The sequence below is a fragment of the Lethenteron reissneri genome, chromosome 35 (genome assembly GCF_015708825.2).
Source record: "Lethenteron reissneri isolate LAM-NWPU_2019-01 chromosome 35, ASM1570882v1, whole genome shotgun sequence".
Taxonomy (NCBI): Eukaryota; Metazoa; Chordata; class Hyperoartia; order Petromyzontiformes; family Petromyzontidae; genus Lethenteron; species Lethenteron reissneri.
Genome location: NC_083813.1, coordinates 9,391,326 through 9,415,196, shown reverse-complemented (window position 1 = coordinate 9,415,196; position 23,871 = coordinate 9,391,326). Strand labels below are relative to the sequence as shown.

The following is a 23,871-nucleotide window of genomic DNA, read 5'->3' as shown; positions in this document are numbered from 1 at the left end:
ATGCGATAGCCAAGCAATGTAAAAATTGAATCGGTGGTGTATTAAGCCGTGCCACAATATTCAGTAAATCACGACTACGAAGAATCTACTCAGGATGTATACCGCAAGAGTTGATGCAATGTGAACCAACACACATAAAGACAAAAACAAAAGAGGTGAACACCTAGGCTGGGATGGAAAGACACATCAGACAGATATGAGATCTAACAAAAATCAACGGCAGAGAGACGGTGTAAGATTGGAAGAAACTCGTATTGACAGCACAAGCAGAAATGCATAACGCTGCCTCATTATGATGTTTGATGATATTCAGTATTGCACCTGCTGAGGTGCTTGAGACAGCAGCAGTAAGGGCTGGAAGTAAAGGACTGACATCAGAAATAGTGCACTCAATGTTACATCTGCAAAACTAAAGCAACCTTCACATTGCAGGTGAATCATATAGCTTGTGTTGTGAAGTGCGTCATCTTTATTTTGAAGGGATAGAGTTTATATTCTTAGGTTTTTTCGGTAAAGTCACGGTTCCACCTGAAGACGGAAGCTTGTGTTGCCTCCGAAACGTCGTGATTTTTATTTTATTTTACTTTTATTAATTTTAATGTTTTACCTACGTGACTTTACCGAAAAAACCTAAGAATATGAATCCTTGCAGTCACGAAAGCTTCAAATCTAGGGATAGAGTGTCCTACTTGTTTTGGTCACACGGGTAAGGAATGTGGTGGGGCCTCGTGTTTGAATAGTCGAGGAGAAGAATTTGAAATTCTGACTCATGTTCTGTATCTCGGGCAGTCGAAACGAGCGTTGAGAAGGAGGCATCGAAAACATCCTTGGACTCGTAAATACTCAATATAAGTATATATATAGAAGAAGAAGAAGAAGAAACGTTTCTTTTTAATATATTTCACCTGGAAATATATTATCACACGAGGATTACACGAAGACAGCCTTTCAAAATAAACTGACGATGAGGTTCTCCATTCCCGTTTTCAGTGCCTCATTTTCACAACATTTCGACCATTGTGCCTTTTTTTCTCCCCCCTCCCCCCCCTCTTAATCAGGACGATAATTTAGCCATTTTTAATGCGTTTTATATGAAGTGCCCCCCTTTTTATGGCACCGTTTTGATGTGCGGACGTCAGCTGAAGCTCGCAGGGATTCCACACGTGAGTAATTAAACAGCAGACAGTGAGATTGATGAGCAATCACTTAGAACATAAGCTCTCTGTTGATCAGGATGCACCCCCCCCACCCTGCTCCCCACCCAGAAACTGGCCCGGGCGCTAAGGGCCACGAGTGACATTATCTGCAGTATACAACAAGCAATTAAAAGACACCATCTATTATGGTTAATGACGAGTGATGGCTGCGATTCACCTTGAATCCTGAGACCCCCCCCTACCCACCCACCCGGGATGCTTTATGGTCAATCCTGCACCAGTCGTCAAGTGGACACTTTTATCACCCACGGCGCCGTAACATCTTGGTGGCGGGCTGGGTCACTGCGCGCGCACGAGCCTCCGAGTGAGATCACTCCCGGTTCGATGCCCTGTCGAAGTGGTCGCGCGGCGGTCGCGCGTGCGATGATTCGCTGAGATGGAGACGCGTTCACGCCAGCTACATCTTTGAGCCTGCGGCGAGCCACCACGTGCCAGTGTCACGGCCAATATCGTCATCCGAAATGAAAGAAAGTAGATATAAAAAAATATTGCGCGACATGATCCCGGCCTTCGGTCAACAAGCTTCGTGCTACCTATGGGTCTGCCGTGCGTAAAAATGTCAAGTAAAATAACGGGAACCGAGACTGTCAATCTGCGACGGTCATGCGATGTGCACCATAGTTAACAACTATCACGCTTTGCCACTCTGGGATGCTTTAAAAGGTTTTTTTTGTAATATTTTTTTTAAAAACCCACTCAGAAGGCCTCATCCAGGTGGGGCTGCAACACAGGAATCACATTTTACGCCGCATAACGCTACTCAGTTATTGATGTTACGTTTGAAACCCAGTTTTTCAAAGGCCTCGCCTTTTTGATGATCTAAACAATATCTTCTATTCATCTGCCGTTGTCTGTTGTGCATTGTGAAGTGTAAATACAATGTGATATATATATTTTTTTAATCATCTGAGAATCTATGTCGCTGCACGTGAGAACCATTCCAGACCAAGTAGGCGCCATCCGTTTTGCGCGTGTCCACCCAGCACTTGAACTCATTATCTCAGTGTTGCTGGCTCAGTGCACTGACATGGTTGCTGTGCAATCCCTGAGCCACCTCCTGCCACGAAGGCCCTTGTCTGGTGCACAACATTTTATCAGCAAGACCTTTTAAAATGCAAAAAAAAAAATGCGTGGCTTTTATGACATCAATTCTCATCGATTTAGTCTGAACTAGTGGCCGGTCAAATGGATTTTCTTTTAGATATATACAAATATGTTATCTGGTGATTGTGTACTTTACACAATATTCATTTCAGTGGCCGAGACTTTAACGTAATTTAACGTAACAATGGTATTAGTTGCTCTCTCATAGCATCGTTTGTTGATCAGGATGCATTACCAATTTCCCTTCACCTGTTGGTGCAATTTGGTACCGATGTTTTTTTATACAACAATAGTTTGACATTGTTTCTGTAATGTTAAATTGTAACACAGCCAAAAAGATGTTAAACATATGATTATTATTATTATTATTTCACGGCACTTTGTCAAGCCAATGATGAAATAAGGCTTCTATCCATGTTCTACACGTCACGTGGGCTGTTTGACCATATTTCATCCCACCAGTGAGTGTGGCTTGGTGAAGAGGGGCCACCCAGCACTGATTGAGATGTCACTCACAACTGATTGTAGCCATGGCCGCGAATTGAACTCAGACTGCCGGCTTCAAAAGCATGAACTGCTGTGCCACGGTGCCACCCCACATTAAGAATAACTCCAGGAGAAATTTCGAGTATTTTTTCAAGTAAGGTTAATTATACCTCATTTATAGTTTAAAAAAATGTATTTGATGGTCCGCTTTAATTACTTAATTATTGTGGCAGAATGAATTATAATATAACTTCATTCGCTATAATTATGTTCCAGAAGATTTTTAAATAAAGTTGAATTGCTTTCCATAACGCTAGTATTATTTCACAAATACATTGCTATACTGAAGACTTATGGAACAAATATAACAGTGTGCAAATTGGCAAATTACATGATTGTAAACATATTACGTGTGCTAGCTAAAATACTGACGATTTCACATTTGGGTTCTCCAGCCCTCTGCAAAGAGGTGACCCAATTATTTTACGATTGCCCAGCGGTATGATGATCTCATCCCTGCTCTGTAGACTGGAGAGATTGATGCCTCGCCGAGTGGTGATATGCTAACCATCTGCTCGGCACTCTATCTGGAAAGTTCGTCTGCTCTTTTGATGCAAAATTCGACCCCCAACAGTGAGAGTGAATTGCCAGTCTACCAGGATAGATGGGTCAATAATGCGATCATCAGTCCTGTGCGAACTCAAGGCATTGCATGCACTAGATACACTTTTTTTTTAAGCGAGTTGATGAATAAGATAAGTGTGTAACGATATTGAATGCATAAGTCATTGTTGCCTGCCCTGAGCCCAGCTCAGTGTATGTTGGATTGAGATAATCCTTGTGTTTACAGGAAGCTATTATTAGTCAAATTACAACATTTCACGGCATGATTGTGTAATAACAATGGGAACAAAGCTATTCGCTAAACGGTTCATTATTTAGGATAAATAATTCTCCAATCATCCATGGCAAAGACATTTACTTTTTATTACATCTTGACAAAGGAGGTCAGAGTACATGGTTGATTTGTCGAAAGGTAGCTTCAGAAAGAGGTCGCTTCATGTTTGACCTCCAGTCTCACCGACTGAAAAAGTTCCAATTAAATCTACAAGGCTGCTTGACCAGAGCAAGGTACAGAGAGTTGACTTTACTTTTGTGGTGGTGGTGGTGGTGGTGGAGGCATCAAATGGGTGCCTGTGTGTGATTGTTTGTGGAGCGAAATCAAACAAACGGCACGACACACAAACACTTTATGAGAGTGAGATTTTGTGTTTGCTGGCGTAATAGCCGAACGATCCAACCCCATCAAAGAGATAAAGTCCCAAAATGAGAAATTCCTCATTGTGGGAAAGCCTAGCTAATCCTACTGCACACGTCCTGCTTAATGACATTTGGCAGTAATTGGTTTTATTCTCACAGATGGGCACAGGAGGAAGCTCACAGAATTGTATTTTAGCAATTAGATGCGTTTAAATCTTTGCATCCTAAAAATGCCTGTAACTTTGAAGTGCGTAAAGACAGCATTAGCAGCTTGGAAGTAATTCATAACTGTGAATTATAAAACCCAATAATTATACCGATGAAAGTTTACAAATCTTTCGTGAGCTGTTATTTTATTTTTTAAACAATTAGAGGGATATTATCACAGCTCAATGAAGCTAGCTATTCTCCACTAAACGTTAATGAATGGATCATTCGTGGACTACCCCCCCCCCCCCCCAGGCAATATATCTATGCAACGTCATGCTCGAGCGGATGTGTGTGTGTTAATAACAGCAAAAATATGATGCTTATGCATTCTGAACATTTTTTCAAACATCTCTTTATGTGCGTTAGCACATATGCATGTTGTATGAAGTGGGGGGGGGGGGGGTATTCTGAAATAATTGCAAATTTAATTAAAAATCAGAAAGGCAAATTGGAGGATATTGCAGCCAAGCCACGGAAAATTCTCAGCACTTGTTTGCTTTGAAGCTTCTTTCATATGCATATAAGTGCCATGTGGGTGTTTCGTGAGATAAATTAGTGCTCTGATAATCCTTTGACTCAGGCCCCTTGTGTGTGCTGCAAAAATAAGTTGCACGCTGATTTTACCTTTTGTTAGAACATGATTTTATCATTATTATTGTAAGTCATGTTAGTAACCATGGCAACGTAAAGATATATGGTGGAATACAGTATTTTAAGGTTCAATTGCACTCCACACAGCTTTATTTGATCCCAGTTTAGCAATTCCTTGTTATTGTCTGCAAACTTGCTGATCATCAGTTGTGCTCTATCCACTGCTGGATGAAGGCCTCCTGAGGTCACGACCAATGCCACGTCATCCTGCGATGCAGTAATCCACCTCGTTCTTGACCTTCAGCTCATTTCTCCACTCCTTCCCTGCAGTGGTCACCCTCTTGGGTATGTCCTCTGCTTTTGTTGTCATTCTCTCCTGAGTCCTGTCCATCAGCCATCATCTCTCCTTGTCATGATGTGCCCTGTCCCACTTACGTTCATGACATCAACATGGTGCCTTTGAGTTGTGTTTTTTTTCTCTCCTCGATGTGTGTGTTTCTCTTTCTGTCCCTCCGTTTCTCTTTCCCTCTTGTCAGAGTAATTCCCCGAAATGCGTATCTCAATGCTTATTTGTGTACTTTAGAGTTTTATTTTTGTGAGCGTCCATGCAACTGATCCACCCGGCGTAGCAGGCAATATTCCCTTATTGCATTTTGTTTTCTCCGTTTGAACACATTGATATGCGCATGTGTTTTTTTGTTCTATGGTCATTTCTTTGAAATAAATATAAACAACGGCAAACTTATTTACTTTGCGGGTATTTCGTATTTTACAGCCCTTAGTCAAATCACCGGTGGATGAAGGCCTTACCATTCTGTGTTGGTCATGGCGCTGTTTGACCGTGTTCTGCCATGCTGGTCAATGAGGGTTGCTGAAGTGGGGTAACTGGGGGGGGGGGGGGGGGGGAGCAGGGGGGGCAGGAAGTGGCAGGATTCGCCATTGATGTTAGCCATGACCAGAGGTCGCAAACGGGTACCCGATACCCGTACCCTACCCGGGTACGGGTACGGGTACGGGTAGACCGTGAGTCACTGGTGAGTAACTGTTTGTCACTCATTTCCCAACGTCTTGTCTCATCTCACAATTCAAGTTCCTAGAATCAACTCACCCGCGCCTGCAACATGGCTTCATCCCAGAGGTCGCAATCAGGTACCCGATACCCGTACCCTACCCGTACCCGGCCGGGTAGGGTAGGATACGGGTAGGGTACGGGTACGGCCGGGTACGGGTACGGGTGCCCGTTTACGACCCTGGTGCGACCGGGTACGGGTACGGGTAAGGAATCAAAACCCGTTTGCGACCTCTGGCCATGACTGGGATTCCAACTCAAATTAACCAGTTAATAGTGTAAAGTACTAACCACGGTGACATCACTCCACCTCAATAGGCGTTTAGATGATGTGTGGTTATGGGTTGCTTTAATCCACAGAGAGCGCACAGTAACACCGTCGTTGCTTGGTTCTGAGGTCCTTTCTTCTGTGCACACTTGACCTACACGTGAGAATTAAATTTCGTCCGATTAAGATTTTTTTTTTCACAAAAATTAAAAGTGTTATGATTTCATTATTTAGTTTCTGGACCATCTTCAAAATCGAATCAGCTTCCGTCCTCATTATAGCCATGCTGCAATTGAATTTGTCACAGCAATTGGTTTGGCCATCCAGCGAGGTCTCGTGGTTCGAGGATAGCACGAAGCTTTTCTCTCGACAGACGTTTGCACCGCCTCTCAAGCTCTCTCTCTCTCTCGCCTACTTTCGCACTCTCTCACGCGGGGTGTCTTGCAGCGAGTAACTTCCCTTCCAATGCACTTACTTGAAAATGTATCGCACGGCCTTGGTGTGTGCTCATGTCACTACAGCATTCACGGTAAGATTTTTTTTTTTTCAAATTGCAGCTTTCGCGCTGCACGCATCAATAAGGATGAGACAAAGTGGGCGATGGTGTCACTCACACAGAAGGCTCCCGTTTTCAGAGCCCCGCACGGAAATGGGTCCGTCACATTCGTGCACGATGCTTGTGTGCAAAAGTGAAGAAGAAGACAGGAAGCAACAGGAGAGCTTCACCATTTTTGCCCAATGGAGCTGATTGTAATCATCAGCGAAACGTCGTACTCAATTTTTGTTTTGTTAAATGCTGTTGAGTCTCTCTACAGCACACCGGTGGGCTAAATAAGTGAATTATTTTGTCCTTCGAAAAACGTGACAAATTTTTTACTGTTTGGCCGTGTCGGGTGGTGGAGGGTTACGACACATTTATAAATAACGCCATCTGACCCAAAAACCTATATTATGAACAATATTGGTCGCGAAAGCCTACGTGTTAAAGATAATTGGAATTGGACAAGTTATATAATCAGGAATGTGTTCCATGTGCTCCTATAAGTTGCATTACTCTGTAAATTATTGCGTGAGTTTTGAAAAGAGACGATTTGAGAGATCGGTACGTGCCAAGTTTTTGATGCCAAAAGGACCCTTTTAAATACATGTGCCAATTGTGTTCATACAAAAGCGTGTGTAGTATAGCTTTGCGTGTAGCAATCAGCATCGCCATAGCCATGATCTATCCATGATCTATCCACTGCTGGATGAATGCTTCCCTATGTCACCATGATCCCACATGGTTTTACAATGCCCTAATCTAGCTCACATTATCGCTCTACCTCCACATTGGTCGTCATATGGCTGCCATACAACCACCATTCTCATCCAAGCACGGCTTTAATTTCCACTGGCAATGTCTCTCGCTCTAAGTCCACTTCCTATTGTTAACCTTTAATGCGATGCCTCTGAATTGCATTTGTTCTCCCACCGCGTGTTCCTACTTCTATCTCTCGGTGTATTTCCCAGCGTGAAACTGTCTATGATCTCTGCATTTACTCATCAGTTTTTGTTTCATCTTCGTGGTTCTTTCGGTAAAGTCACGTAGAAGGGAAATAATAAAATAAAAAAGTGAAACATAATAAAAAAAATTCTCACGACGTTTCGGCCACAACGCAAGCAGCCGTCCTCAGGTGGAGAACAGGTCTGTCGAGAAGACAGAGTCTGAATGACTCTCACAGACCTGTTCTCCACCTGAGGACGGCTACTTGCATTGTGGCCGAAACGTCGTGAGAATTGTATTTTATTGTGTTTTATTTTTATTATTTTATTATTTCCATTCTACGCGACTTTACCGAAAGAACCAAGAAGATGAATCCCTGCAGTCACGAAAGCTTTAAATCGAAAGTTTTTGTTTCATTACCTCCACACTTCCAATTTATATTGCATTATCTATATGGCATTAAGGTCATTTTGCAAAAACACTTCAACCCACTCTCTCTTGTTTCATTTATTTGATTATTTTGATCCTGATCTACCTTCTAGTTATGTCTATCCAACTCTTATTCGTGTTTCGGAGAGATCTAATGTCGTTTTCATTTATTTATTCTGATATTTATCTGCAGCCCGACTCTGCAGCATTCTTTGTTGAGTTCTTCAATAATTAAATGCCGGGACAAAAATTGCCTTAGAAACCAAAAATATACACTTAACTGCTTTTTAACATCTTTAGAAGTATATATTTCCTCCAGTTAATTGACATTGTTTGTTGAATGATTGTTGTCAGCTAATTTTAGGTGTTTAAATATAAACGTCTTTGGCTTAAACAATCCAATCCAGTTTCATGAAAATATCCTCTAACATCAATTTGAATACGTTTGGTGAGAGTGGATATCCTTTCCTGAGTGCCTCCTAATGATTTATATATTTGTTACTTCCTACATGTATCTCAGTGTAACTGTCTCATCTTTAAAAATGGTTTTGATAAATTCTCTCGATATATATTTGATTCGGCCTCGGTTAGTGAGGGCCTGGTAGGAACGTTGGGTTGCTCGGTCAATGGCTAGGGTCAACGGCGGCGTGGTGTATTCCGCAAATATGCCCGACTGTGAGGGCGGACACAAGCCGGCGTGAGTAGGTTAAACCTTGAGTTTTATAAGGGCACCACGGGGTGACCAGCCCCACCACCACCCACCCAGCCCCACCCCTCCCCACCTAGCCCCTCCACACCCTCCCCACCCAGCCCCTCCCCACGCAGCCCCACCCCCCACCCAGCCCCACCCTCCCCACCTAGCCCCTCCACACCCTCCCCACCCAGCCCCTCCCCACCCTCCCCACCCAGCCCCTCCCCACCGTCCCCTCCCCACCCAGCCCCACCCTCCCCTCCCCAACAAGCCCCTCCCTCCCCACCCAGCCCCATGACGGACGGACGGACACAATAATCCCCTGTGGGCTGGTGTAACCAGGAGGTTCCTACCTGTATAATGTCTGTTCTCATCGGCTACAAACATTAGGCATTCGTTTGTCCTCTGTAGCATTTTATTGGGAGTTTGTGGTCAATGGTGGAGGGAAAAAAACCTCTCCTAAATCTAGCTTGTTCATGTGACTGGTTGGCCTCTACATTGTCTATTATGTGGTTGTCTGTGATCTTTGTCACGCGTATTGCAAATGTAAAATGGGTGTTTTGTTGCATTGCGAGACGTTGGAAATAGTGGTGATTTAGAAAGGCTGTCATCCAGCAGTGGATTGATCATGGCTGACGACGATGATGATGATTTTTTAACAGATGATGAAGGCATCGTTCCACATTCATTTATTTCTCCGCCAACATGTGTTTAAAAGAGAAAATCTGACCATCATGTGGTCAAGTATGCTTAATAATACCCCAGCTGCCCTCACAAGGGACAAGACATCCTAAATCATAGTCATGGTTCTTGCTGAATATAGTCAAGGCACAGTATTATGTGATTAAATATGAATGAATTCCCGAATTAATTTACATTCATAGAACACCTCGGATTAGCACGGTTGGCTCTGTACGGTGTGAAAGAAGTTTACCGTACATATGCACATTCATAGTCTGCACTTTTTGCTGAGCACTGCCAGTTGTGCATGAGAATTGGTCTGTCAGTTATTTTCAAATGGGAGTTAAGCAACGTTACTGAAATGAAATTCCGTGGAATAAAGTAGTTTTGCCATGAAAATAATTTAACATTGCAATTACTGCACGACACGCATCGTCGTTATCGTCAACTTGTAAACAACCAAAGATGCTTGGTTTAATGCTTCTGCAGATTGCTTAGCGCCAACACGCTTGCCATTCAGCGCAGAATGTGATTTGTTGGCGCCTACAACAATCAAATTATAGTTGCATGGATTACTTCCATCAATACCAAAGAGCATCGATGGCAAACTATAATACAAAATATGGGTCAATACTTTGTTTTAGGACGCAAAGAAAATTGCGACTACAATTTGTCTTGTGATGCTGCATTTTTTCTCAAAACTTAAAACAAATTAACGTATTGATTTTAACTTTCTTGTTTACATGTATGTATGTATGTTACAAGGCTGCAGTCGTACAGTATGTTGAAATGAAGGTATTAGTATTATATCTAAATAGCTGTAAATAATTTATATATACAAATCATCATCAGTCTTGGTCAATCCACTGCGAGATGTAGGCCTGCCCGAGCAGCCACTATCCCTATGTATGTATGTTAAACTTATTTCACACCGTACGTAGTCAACTGTGCTAATTGGATTTACGGGAAATGGTCATGCGATAGTATGATCCACCAGGAGCCTGCACTCGAACTGATTTTATTGCTCCATCTCCTCATCGGACGTCCTCTCGGACGCATTCCATTACTTGACGCCACATCATTATTATTCTGGACCATCTGCCACCATCGCGTCAAGTGACGGGGCCTGCCAAAGCTCCACTTACTTTTCTTAACTGTTTAAATGATGCCATTAACCTGTGTAATGCTCTATAATTCACATTAAACGAAACTGATTAAAGTCGTATATATTAGTGTTGTTGGAGTCCTGGAGAGATACCACGTTTTGACGTGTGCCTTTTTTTTCTTCTTCTTGGTTCTTTCGGTAAAGTCACGTAGAAGGGAAGTAATAAAATAATAAAAATAAAACATAATAAAACAATTCTCACGACGTTTCGGCCACAACGCAAGCAGCCGTCCTCAGGTGAAGAATGAAACACCACCAAGCATGAAGCGTATATTTAAGCTGGGGGATGAGGTGGGAAGAAGAGCACCTTGACAAAATAATTTGCATATCAAGAGGAATTTAGCATATTATTTTATTATGTTTTATTTTTATTATTTTATTACTTCCCTTCTACGTGACTTTACCGAAAGAACCAAGAAGATGAATCCCTGCAGTCACGAAAGCTTTAAATCGAAAGTGTGCCTTGTTGTGCCGGGCTGGTCACGTACGCACGTGTGTCACTCAACCCAGCGTGATGATGCGGTCATTGTGCGGGGTGCGTGTCCAGTCTAGTGACACGGTCCTCTTCCACAGGGCATGGACCAGAATGGATTTCACGAATTTAGGAGAATGTATGATGACCCTCGCGGTGAGGATAGCATGCAAAAACAATTGCAAGCTGCGCCTGGGGCACAATACTGTACTTATTAATTGAACATCGCGCGCGAATCAAACGTGTGAGTTGCAAGCGGATTCGTTCGGTATTAAATTATGTTTGGAATAGAAATTGGAATTTGGGGGGACGCGGTTAAGGTAGCTAACAGGACTGGCAAGTACCACAGCAATGGGTTCGTCAGCATTACCGAGATGCTGGATTTAGAACCATCAGCTGACAAATGTATGCATTATTAATCAGGTTCTCGTTTTCAGTGAGTGTTATTGGTGGTCGCGGCAGAAATGCACTAAGGAGCCCACTTATTTGTCTCCATAGCTTAAGAGGGGATGGTGGTTAAGAAAGCCCCTTGATGGATATGATGTAAATGGCTGCGGTGTCACTTGAGATTTATCCAACGTTGTGGCCATGTTGCAGCAATTCCTCAAGGTAAAATACTTCACTCTTTTGACTGCATAATTGCACCGCAATTGGCATGTGTTTTTGTAAATAAATAAATACAAGTTTCGCAGCAGAAAGTGCCTTGCACTGCCTGCAAGAACAAATATACGTAAACATTTGTATTTAAAATCTTTTGATCATTGTCATTACAGCAACCAATGGAATTTAAGCTGAGAGGGAATGAACGGAGGCTTTAATATAATACAAAAAAGCTGCCGACCTAGGTTCTAGATATACAAGAGAAAAAAAGACAGCAACCTACAACAAGTCAACAAAACAATGAGGTTTTTGTTGGGTTAGATCGCGTAAATCTATAAATGTGTCGTTAAAACCCGCCACCACCCAACACAGCCAACTAGTAAGGGTTGTTACGTAAACAGAACGTGCCAATTCGTCACTAGTACAGCACACCGGTGTGTTGGAGAGCCAAGCCACAACATTTACAATCTGAGTACGACGTTTCGCCAGTAATTACAACTAGCTTCATCAGGCGACAGCCAGATTTGTGGAGAAGTCCACCTGCTTCGTTCCTTATATAGAGGCGTAGATGTGGTGACCACACTTCTGCGCTCTTGCGCAAAGTGTGGGGGGGGGGGGGGGGATTAATGATTCAACGTACATTATGCATGCACATTTTGCGAGCCCAAAGAGATAATATTTGTTTGATGGTAAAAACTGGGGAGCAATACTTTGGTAAGGGCTGACAGATGGAAATGTCCAGGGCGCTGGGGTGGAAATATGTTAACTACCTCACCTGCTATAAAATAGGTCATGGGTTCGAGCCCAACCCTGACGCCTGCTGTATATTTGGAGTTTGCGTGTTCTCCCCCGTGGTCACGTGCTTTATTCTTTGGGTCCTCCGGGTTTTCCCTCCACATTTAGAAACATGCGTTCAGAGTATTTGGTTGCTGTAACATTTAGACATGATAAGCCACTTATTTGAGCTATCATTTGTGGTCAGGTCACTTCTGAAAAAGAGCTAAATAGCTCCATGGGCCTTACCTGGTGAAATAAAAAAAAAACACGTTTGGTTTAATTAGATATAATCATATTGACTGTTCATGAACGTAAGTGGGCTTGTGAACGCCGAATGTGATGTGAATGGTGATGGAATAGCAGTTCAAGGAGTGAACATGCCTGAGAGGACAGCCACTTTTGAGATGGAGCAATACAATTGTCTCGTGCAGACGTGAGATGAATTGTGGCATTGTATGCATCTTGGGAAATGGTGGCAACATTGGGAAGCCTTCATCCAAAAGTAGATATAACGGCGGCTATCGTAGAGTGCGGTCGTATCACTACAGTTCTCTGCGCTGAGTACAATGTCTTTTAAAAACAGCGGTGCTATGCCTCTCTTAATAAAATGAACGCTAACCGCTTGCACGTTCCGAGATTCGGCAGTGTAACGGGACCCCCACCCTCCAACTTGCAGACGTCTCGGAATGGGAAAGGGTTAATATTGTAAAGAGCAAGTACATAGTTCACGTGACGTGTTATTTAGTTAACATCCTGCATCAAAAAATATCCTCTTTACAAATACGGTCACAGAACAAACGTAAATAGATTGAGTCAAGTGATTTCCTTCTTGTAAAAGCTTGAGAAGTCCTGCTTTAAGGCCAATTAAAACCTCGCACTACCTTGGTCATCCAATATGTTCCAAGTGCCTTTAAACAACTTGGCTGACTTTTTTAATTAAGTATTTGTTTCCAGTAGAAAACGCAGCACTTTTTGAGAATGCAGCCAGGTTTTAAGCCTTTAAAAACAAAATCTTGGTGATGCACATTCAGTAATGGAATTCAGCTCGGTGATTGTATTTTACCGCCCATAAATTGGACTGCTGTGTTCAGCAGCCTTTCCTCCAGCCTGGTAACCACACTCCACAATTCAAATTGATTATCAGTCACCGCAACACAGCACTCTCTCAACTCAGCTAATATGAGCGGGCATGCCGAATACGTGTTCCTCGAAACGGGTGGCTCCATCTCGCGAGATCGACTTCACCGATGCCAAAACTTTCACCGGAGCTACGTCTCGCGTAAACAATAACACCGTTGCTACCACTTTGAGAGCAGCGGCGATCGAACCTTTGGCTGGCTATGTGAGAGGGGGGGGGGGAGTCAAGAAAAAAAAGACGTGTCTGTCTCATGCTCGTGATGCACAAGGAAACGTGTGAATATCGTTTGGGAACGAGTTATGGTGGGAAGAGGCTCGCAGGTCTGACGTAAGGTTATTCGGCCAAAAAAAAGTGTGATCTCCTAACTTTATCCTTAACTAAGCTCCTTGACATTCGTGGTATTTCTATATTCAGAAAGTACATTGGTGAGCGGGTGTGCACGTTTGCAATATCTCGGACACCAATTTTTTTTGACAGCCACTCATTCCAACTTGCACGTTGCACGAGGCTCACGATATCCAGTTGCTAGAAGCGGTATAAAAAGCCGCCACATTTTTACGCACAAAAAAAAAGAATAACATTTACCATGACCATCTGGCTACCCGCTCAGCCTCCCACCACCCACCTCAATAAGAAAGCCCCTTAACCCAGGAGAGATGGGTAAGCCACGTTTGCTAGGCGCTGTATTAAAATCGCCTAAATTCTCTACCTGCCGCTTATTAATTGAGACCCAGTGGGAAATGCGGCATTACATACAAATGTTGTTTACAAAAATCTGCCATTTGAGAGTTAGTCTCCTGTTAAATGAGGTGGTGAATTATACAAAGCAGTACAAAACAAATATATGTAAATCAGCATTTTCCATTTGTGAACCAAATGTACATTTCATAACAGGTTTCCGTGCTTTATATCTTCCACCACAAAATATGCAAAAGAGGCTGTCTATGAAATCCCAGCCAAATCTTCATAACATTATTTTAGATTTTTTTTTGGACAATAAAAATTGGCTGAGATATAATAAAGGTGTGTGTTTTGATAAAATTCCATCTCTCTTCTCAACACGTGTCAATAACAATGGCATGAAAGAGGTAACAATATATGTAAACATATTTAATAATATATGAGATCATACTATGATTAGATGATCTCTCTGCTATGAAGATAAGCCATTGTTAAAAACGTCAACTATTATATAATTGTTTCCTTTTAGGACAGTGTTATTGACGCGTGTTGAGTTTCAATTATTGGTGCTTGTGCACCATTTATCCGACGCACTAATTGTTTTTTCTTCTCTTTAGATTCTAATGAGTAAAATACAATTTACATTTTAATGCTGTGTTTAACGGAATTCATATTTATTGCAATTGAAACAATTTCAGTGTTTACATTGTACACATTGCGTGGGTGACAATGCCAGTGGTGCTCAAACATTTAGAATTTTGTTCTTCATACAGATGGCTGCTATTTTTATTTCAGGATATTGGACTTCTTAAATGGATAAGCACATCAGCGTAGCTTTATGTCGACCTGTACAATTATCAACCTCTTATTGTCAACATCGACTTAAAGGATTTTTTTCTTCAGGTCCCATCATTTGGGCCGTTACGAAAAAATCCATTGGACAGATTACATGTATCCCTCTCAGGCCATAATATATAGTATGTTTCTTAATGCCACCACATTATTTGAGTGTCAATTTATCATCCGGGGTTATTGGTGTTTAAATCTGCCCACAATCATGTCATGTGATGGATATCAAATAATTTTTACAATAATCTATGCCAGTTGTATGCATTACTTATGTGTGGTACGAGTTTATTTGCAACTATTAAAAGTTCAGCTAAATGTGATGCCTGCAAGCGTAATGAGTAGATTGCACTGACAGTGACTCAATTCCAAATAATGTACAGGGGTGAAACCATCCAAATGCACCATTTTTTTCAGTATTTATTAAATTTCTTTTTAGGTGGGGTGTTGGCACAGTGATCACCAGGGCTGCCAGATTTTTGGTAAATAGTACCCAAACTTATGGACAGAATAGCCAAACATTGCTCCATGTGCCAGAGTAAAGCCCAAACAAAAAATAATGGGAACACATTTTGAAAAGTATTTTATTTTATGAACCACATTTGACAACAACTTTAACAAAAATTCCCAGTTGTGCACAAAATTGTACAATTGAGTCTGGAATGGCGCTGTATAAATATACAAACAGCTATTTTCATGGTAAAATATTAACACAGTGTGGAAAACAGTGGAAACTTTCCTAAAAATGTGTTGCATATATAAATTGGACAACATTTATCTATTTTTTTCAAAATCATAATCAAGTCTTAATGTAATGCTGGATAATTCCCTCAACTATGCTATGATCAATGCCCACAATTGCAGAGGAGATAAACATTATTTATATATTTATATATATACACACACACACGTGTGCCCTGATTTAATTTAAATTTTCAACATCCATTCACGCTTTTATCTCCTTGCCTTCATTGCCATTCTTTGTCGTCTCGCTTAGGCCATGAGGCCGTTATTCTGACCATGCAGGGCATGACCTGGGCATTTGTTCGAATGGCTTTTTGTGCCTTTGTGTTTCCTGCGTCGTGTCGGTTGCTGTACATAGCATCTGCAAATGCCTTTTGTAATAATAGAAATGTATTATTGTTCATTATTGGAATGCTGTCGTGGTGTAACGGTTATCAGACTGGACTTGAAATCCAGAGGTTGCCAGTTCGATATCCTGGCATGGCAGTTGAAACAATGGTACCAATGGTCTGGAATCCCTCCTGCCTCCCTTCACCCAGTATTATGAACGGGTATACTCCCTGCAACTGAAAGTCTTTGCCGGTGGGGTGAGCAAGCAATTGCAGGGCTTGCACCTCGCTGTTAATTGTACGATTTTGTTTTGCTTTGCGAGGACACACACCTGAATTTCCACGGACACTTCAGGTGCACCCCTCGAAGAGGAGGGCATCTCCCCACATACACAGAGACACGCGTTTTTTAAAAATCCTTTATATTAAGTTCACTTGCTTGCTTGCGCGCTTACGACCGTGCAAATCTTTCGGTCGTGTTTTAACCCACTTCCCGTGATCCAATCGAGCTGACATTTTGCACACAGACTCGTTGCGTGACAATTTATTTTCGTGAAAAAAATTTTCTCCAAAATTTTCCACTTTTTAGGAAAAAAAATTTGTTCATATTTTATTTAAAATACCAATGTGATAAAAATGAATACTCTTACTCAAGAAAAACAGAAATGAATAATAAAATAAAACCCATGCCACGAATATAAAGGATTTATAGTGAAAAACTTTGTTTTTACGGGTTAATTTTTATTGCTCGTGTTGCCCTGCTCCCACCCACGCCCCAACTAGAAATTAAGCATTGCAAGTGCACGACAGCTCACGTCCTCATTGGGGCCATCCATCAACGGCCACCCTGCAGAGCACGCTCAGACAATCCTCACCTACCGACCCCCCCTCTTCGCCACGTAGTTCAGACCATAATCTCATCGATTGCCATCTGTTCCCTCGATTGAAGGAGCACCTTTACCAAGAGGCGATTCTCCGTGATAGTGGCCAAGTTTAAATAAATGCCTGCAAGAGGTAGCAGTGAGTCATCAAACGGCCCCGGTATCGATGTCGTTCTCAGATTGTGTCGTGGACTCTGCTGTGGGCAGTGGCGGCAGCAGGCTCTGCCTGCCAAATGCTCCCTTTGGCTCGCCTTGTTAGCCAGGAAAGTAATCCAATCGTATCTGCCGTTATATAACTGGTGTTTATGCAATGGGTTATTTTAATGTGTTTCCGAGGCCCGGGTTCCACGTAAAGATGAAGACAATTGGTGTTTGGAGAAGAGAATTACTGTAATCGCTCCTCAAAGTCATACGCGTTAAAAACTTGTACGCGGTGTAAATAAAGTTCTATAAATCTGCTCCCGCAACACACACACACACACCTGCTGGATTGCAATACGCACAACCAACGTTTACTTTATAATTCAGGTGGGAAAAGGTGTGTCTTATAAAATCCGGAAAATATGGTAAGTGCAATATAGAGCTTAACGTTGGAGTTGATGGCGTGTTAAAAGTGTGAAAGCAGTCTAAGTTTCACATAAATGCCGTTTTTCGTGCTTGCATATATGTTAAATGCATGAACACATTACTGTGGAAGTTGTAATAATAATTCATTGAGAAATAAATTACGCATATTTATAGTCTGTGCACACTGTATACAATTATGTTAATTGTGCACGTATGTTACTCACGCGATTTCTCACGGGAGCAAGTGTTTCAATTAAAGCATTGGACATGACAGAGGGCCGGAGTTTGTAAGGAAAAACAATTTTACAGCAATACAAGACGGCAAGCCTTTTGTCCAATACCCATCACTTTTCATTCAGTGATGTTTGTAAATCGATGACTGAACCTGAATGTGTAATATTGTTTGTAGCTTGGAAACAGATGCGGGGCCTTGCTCTCCTGCTGTTGTATTGAAGAGACCATAATGGTCTGTTCTTTGTGTCTGGAAACCATATTCAATTAAGCATTTTTTTATATATACATGCACAGAGCATCGCAGTTTAAAAAAAGCTTGGCCAGCAAGCCAAAGCTTTTGAGTCTCTTATTGTTGTCATATGTTTTATTTCCATTTGACGCTTGGCAAGAAATCTGTAAAATTATACTCTGTTTGGGATACGGGGTTCAGTGGTTTCATTACACACATTTGCCTATGGCGCTGATCTGCCAGGAGTCTGTACTAGCAAAATAAACTTTCACATTTATTTAGATCACAATTTACTGAAGTCCATATTTTCTTCAGATGGAAATAGGCGTGTGCAATGATGTTGTATGAATACTGTATTAACATACATCCAACTTGAATTGTTTATTGCTATGTAATATGAACACACTCCCTCCACAATACGCAGCCATTTTATTTTTTAGTGCAGAATATATAGTACGTACATGAAATATGTATCTCATTTTGAACAATTGTACCACTTTTTATTTGTCTCTTTTTTCATTAATCACAGGAATTTACCTTATACTTCATATTTAAGGAAACTAAATTTTAATTACTTTATTTGCAAAAGGACATCGAAAATCCCCTACATTTCTACGAGGTTTAATCAACCCAGTGCATGCTCACACAATGCATATATTAAGATAAAAACATTCTTATGCTGACTATCCTTCCTAAAAATAATACCTAACGTTTATGCGGGTCACATAATTGAGTTGTGGTCTCTGGAAGCATTGCAGCGAGCAGTGGTTAGTGCACTCCTTTGTGAACCCGGCACCCTGAGTTTGACTCTTGGCCACAGATAACCACATTTGGCAAGCGATATCTGAAATGGACCTGGGCACCCCTTTCACCCACCCACACTTACCAGCAGGGTGAAGTATGATCAAACAACCCCCCTGCCCGACACAGCTTAGAGAGGCCTTCATCTAGCAGTGGATCGACAAAGAGACATAATTTATGGTTATTATTTGTATTATTATTATTACAAAGACACCAAGGTGCATTATCTTGTCTCATCAGAAATGGATTTCAATTTCAGCCGTCAGGTGTGGGTGTTAGCGGCCATCACTCATATTTAATTGACTCCTTCTCCAGCTCTGCTTTCACTTGTAGCCTCGCTAACATTGTTGTTGCATTCGACCTCTAAGAGCAGTGTATGAATGCGACGCTTGTCATCAGCTCACACATTGTTTTTTTTAAATCCTTTCTATTAAGTTCGCTTGCTTGCTTAGGACCGTGCAAATCTTTCGCTCGTTTTTTAACCCACTTCCCGTGATCCAATCGAGCTGACATTTTGCACACAGACTCGTTGTGCGAGACAATTAATTTTCGTGAAAAAAATTCCAAAATTTTACACTGTTTAGGGGAAACAAATAAAATTTTACCAATTGCTTAATGGTGACATGCAATCATCTGACCCATAGGTGGCAGCCATCTCAAGCCAGAGGACGAGAGGACTCTAGCCGCCACGCATATAAAGGATTTATAGTGAAAAACTTTGTTTTTACGGGTTTACTTGTTATTCATTGGTTTGCAGAAAGTGTCCAGCATTCCACACTTAGGTAACGCGCATTGTCCATGCAGTTAAATAGGAGTTGCAATAAACTCTTTGTGGTGGCAAGAAAAGCATAGGCTTTCAAGCTGAAGTTATCATATCTGCCACACACCAGAGGTCGCAACCGGGTACCCGATACCCGTACCCTACCCTATACCCGGCTACCCGTACTCGGCCGGGTACGGGTACCCGTTTGCGACCCTGGTGCGGCCGGGTATGGGTACGGGTAGGCCGTGAGTCACTGGTGAGTAACCGTTTGTCACTCATTTCGGGTAGGGTACGGGTAGGGAACGGGTACCCGTACCCGGCTGGGTACGGGTAAGGAATCAAAACCCGTTTGCGACCTCTGCCACACACACAGTGTCTGGGCTGGCTTGCGGTGTTCAAGCCAGTGTGGTTGATGCTGTATGCAATTTTATATTGATATGACTATGTACGTTTCTGGTCAAGAGCAGGATATGAGAAGCGTGAATTTTTTTTTATTTAATTGATACAAAGTGTGTGCGAAAAAAAAAAAAATCTCCCCCCATCAGTAGCAATTTCAGTTTCCATCTCTAACTTGTGTTATTGCCGTGTACTCCGCAAAGTGGTTCATTTTGGATATAAATGTGCGGCGGCCCGTTTGTATTACGCACATTATGCAGCCTAATCTAACCTCTACCTGCACCTGATCTCGAGCGCTGTCGCGTTGATGGATGACTGTTTGGTAAAGGCCAATTTTTAAAAGAAATATGATGCTAAAAATGGAGCTTTGTTCTCAGCGAAGGCATTGATGCCCTGCCTTCTCGACGCACCGATTTGAGTTTGCAAATGCTAAACAGTGTTTACCGACGAGGAATACAATTGAATCTATTTAATTATGTTGACTATTTTGAAGTAAAAACGTGCATGTTGTGAAGATCCTACTTTAAAAAAAAATTTTAACATGTAAATTGCTGCGCGGAGGAAAATATTCTATCAAGTGACAAGTGGCAGGTAGTCTAATATTGGTGAAGGTTGTGAAGCATCCTTCCTGTACGCGACGGCTCAGGCAGAGTAATAAATTATAAACAAGATTAATAAAAATTGCTTCTGTGGGCATGTGCAGAGGGATTTTTCAGTAACAGTAATGAGCATTGATGGACAATTAATCACAATCGTCACGTCAATGCTGGTCAATCTGAGATCCATTTGCTTTGTTATTTGATAGTAAATTTCCCCATTGCTTCTGAAATGGTACGTCTATCTGTATTTTCATTACAGGAGTGCAAGCATGGTTTATATGGAATGCATATTTGCAATTTTTATTCATAATTAGTTTATTTTGGGTTAAATTGTGTAGGTCTAATGTAATCTATTTTTGATAACCCCTTCACCACCTTACAGAACAAATCAGATCAAGTTGTCACATGGGCAAATTCATTTGATTTCTCAGCTCCCACATGACAGTTGAGCTTTTTTCACACCTGATGATGCTGGCTGTAATCTCCATTTAAAGGACAACAATGTCTAAGATTCAGCTGGCTTTTCAACATTCCTCCGGTATTGCTGAAAAACCCCACAATCAATGGGCATATTTACACCGATGACAACTGGCTTTGATTGGCTCTGTTGGGTGGTGAACATTGTACCTGCACAACGATCTAACCCAAAACAAAGCCTACGTATACAATGTCTAATTTTGTAAAAAATAAAACATTGGACATACAGCAGCATTAAAACAAAACGATGATATGCATGGGATATTCAAATTTTGTGGTGACTTCTGCCTGAATTTAGATTTTTGTTTGTGTATTTGAAGTTATATACATGCCTTCCAGAGAATCCTTCCAGCTGGTTTATGAATTTTAAACAAAACAATTTAATGAATTCGGCTCCCGGGGAAATTAAAAGACGCGCTTGGAATTCTGTGACAGCAATTGAATTATATTATTTCTCAACAAAAAATAATAGCCGCACAAAACATAGATTGGTGACACTTAAGGTATTTGAAATGTTTTGCTATTTTAATTTTCCTCTGAAGATCAATTGGTCCATATTTACAAAGTAGTCTTAGTGTTTTGAAAACCAGCCTTTGAGGCAAGCACCTTTAAAGTGAGGCCTATTTTACTTTCATAAATGTATGCCTTAGGCAGTGGACTAACACTAGGCCCAAGCATTTTGTTTGTTTTGTGATTCCGTATTTATAGGTTTAAAGTGGTCCTGATATCACATTCGGAATACAAATAAGAGACTCTCTCTCTACACGTGCAGTATGTATATAGGACAGTCAGTTACAAACGGTGCACACACCATTTTTTATTCAATTGAATAACTCCTAAAACGAAACTGGGTTTTTGTCATTCAAGTAAAACGTATAGATGAGGTTAAAACAAGAGCACTTTAGTTAAAGTGAGTTTTTAAGTATCTCACGATAAAACTATATCGCTGTCTGTCACGTATGTTGCGTTCTTAGAGAGGAGCGGTAGCATAGCAGTTAGCGTGTTGTGCTACGAACCTGGCAACCCGAGTTCTATTCCCGTTCAAGACGATTATCTGAACCAGTCATAGGTCTCCCCTAGGTCGACTCAGCCTCAAATGAGTACCTGGCGCAGTGTAGAAACATCGCCATTGGGGAGACAAAGGCGGCCGGGCGTGGTGTTGGCCACCTACCCCCTCATGTGCCATGTCGGCCTTCATAGGTGCTCCTTAAACAGCACATGCCCCAACAGTCTATTAAGTCTATACGGGGGATCTTGTCTTTGTATAGTTCTATATGAGCATCTATAATGTGAACTTTTTCTTCGTGCCGCTTTGCTGGCGAGTCGTGAAGGCTAATTTTATAGTTATGATTGGAGCTGTCACGAAGTATTGGGTGTAGAACACAAACAGTATTTTTGACAATCTTTTAGCGTCAGCTCACTAATTTATTCTTAGGTTTTTTCGGTAAAGTCACGTATGTAAAAAAATAAACTTAAAATTAATAAAAGTTCCACCTGAAGACGGAAGCTCGTGTTGCCTCCGAAACGTCGTGATTTTTATTTTATTTATATTTTATTTTACTTTTATTAATTTTAATTTTTTACCTACGTGACTTTACCGAAAAAACCTCAGAATATGAATCCTTGCAGTCACGAAAGCTTCAAATCTAGAAGCTCACTAATTTTCAATACATACTTTCGTGCGGGAGCTTTAAAAATATATATATACATGAACTCCGTTACATTAAGAGCCCCGCGTTTGAAAACAACCGTCCCCACCATCCCCTTGCTCCTGTCGCTTCTCAGACCCGTTGACTCCATCCAGCCACCAGCAGCCGTCCACGATGCGTCCGCCGCTGCCACCGCACCCCAACGAGCGCGCTCAACACAAGCTCGTCCACGCGCCCAGCCAGCACCTGCCGCACACCTCCAGCCCCCAGCAGTCCTTGCACGCGCCCCACGCCGCCACCAGCAAGCACCACAAGGCGCCGGGGCTCCAGCAGCAGCAACAGCAGCAGCAGCACGGCCGTCGCGCGTCGGGGCAGCTGGAGCAGCAGCAGCAGCAAGCCTCCTCCGTTGCCCCCACGCACCACAACTCGCTTGGCGCACGCAGCTCCCTGCGCGAGCGACGCGGATCCCGGCAGGTGTCCGTGCAGCCCTTCCGAGCGCCCGAGCCTCTGCACCTGCGGGAGAGCTGGGAGCTCGTGAGCATCCCTCTCGACAGCAGGTGCGGACCTTTTGCTGCCTCTCTTTTGAACTCTTTTTTTGATTTAAAAAAAAAACTTTTTTTTATAAATTCAATTTCGCTCTATCCGGTGTGGGTTTTTTTGGGTTGTGCTGGGTTTTCGGCGTTAACGCCCGAAGTTTTTGCTCTCCGTGCTGGGAGCTTTCGATGCTAAAGAAGTTCCTGAAGAAATTTCCCAGCATGAGAAGCGATGATGATGATGATGTCTGACAGTTCGCTTAACCTGCCGAGAGCTCCCAGCACATCGAGTGCAATGTTGAACCTCGCGCCAAGCCACATGCAGTATGCTCGGAAAACACATCAGAGAGCCATTCGGGACTACTGCCAAAACTTGCGCAGTCGAAATCCCATTTCTTTTATACATTTTGCCGATGTATCATCACCACTTGTGGCAGAGAGGAGGTTTCATTATCCGTGAGAAGAACTTCCGCTGTGAATATGGCACGCATCAAAATTGTT

The 23,871-nt window shown here is 42.1% G+C and overlaps 1 protein-coding gene across 1 annotated transcript in view; it reads left to right on the top strand.

The window, feature by feature from the left end:
• Positions 1 to 23,871, top strand: part of LOC133350905 (teneurin-3-like) — a 490,302-nt gene that overhangs the window by 241,966 nt on the left and 224,465 nt on the right. The window contains 1 exon segment of the mRNA XM_061565743.1: positions 22,974 to 23,394. Within this exon segment, the coding sequence (XP_061421727.1) occupies positions 22,974 to 23,394 (421 nt within the window).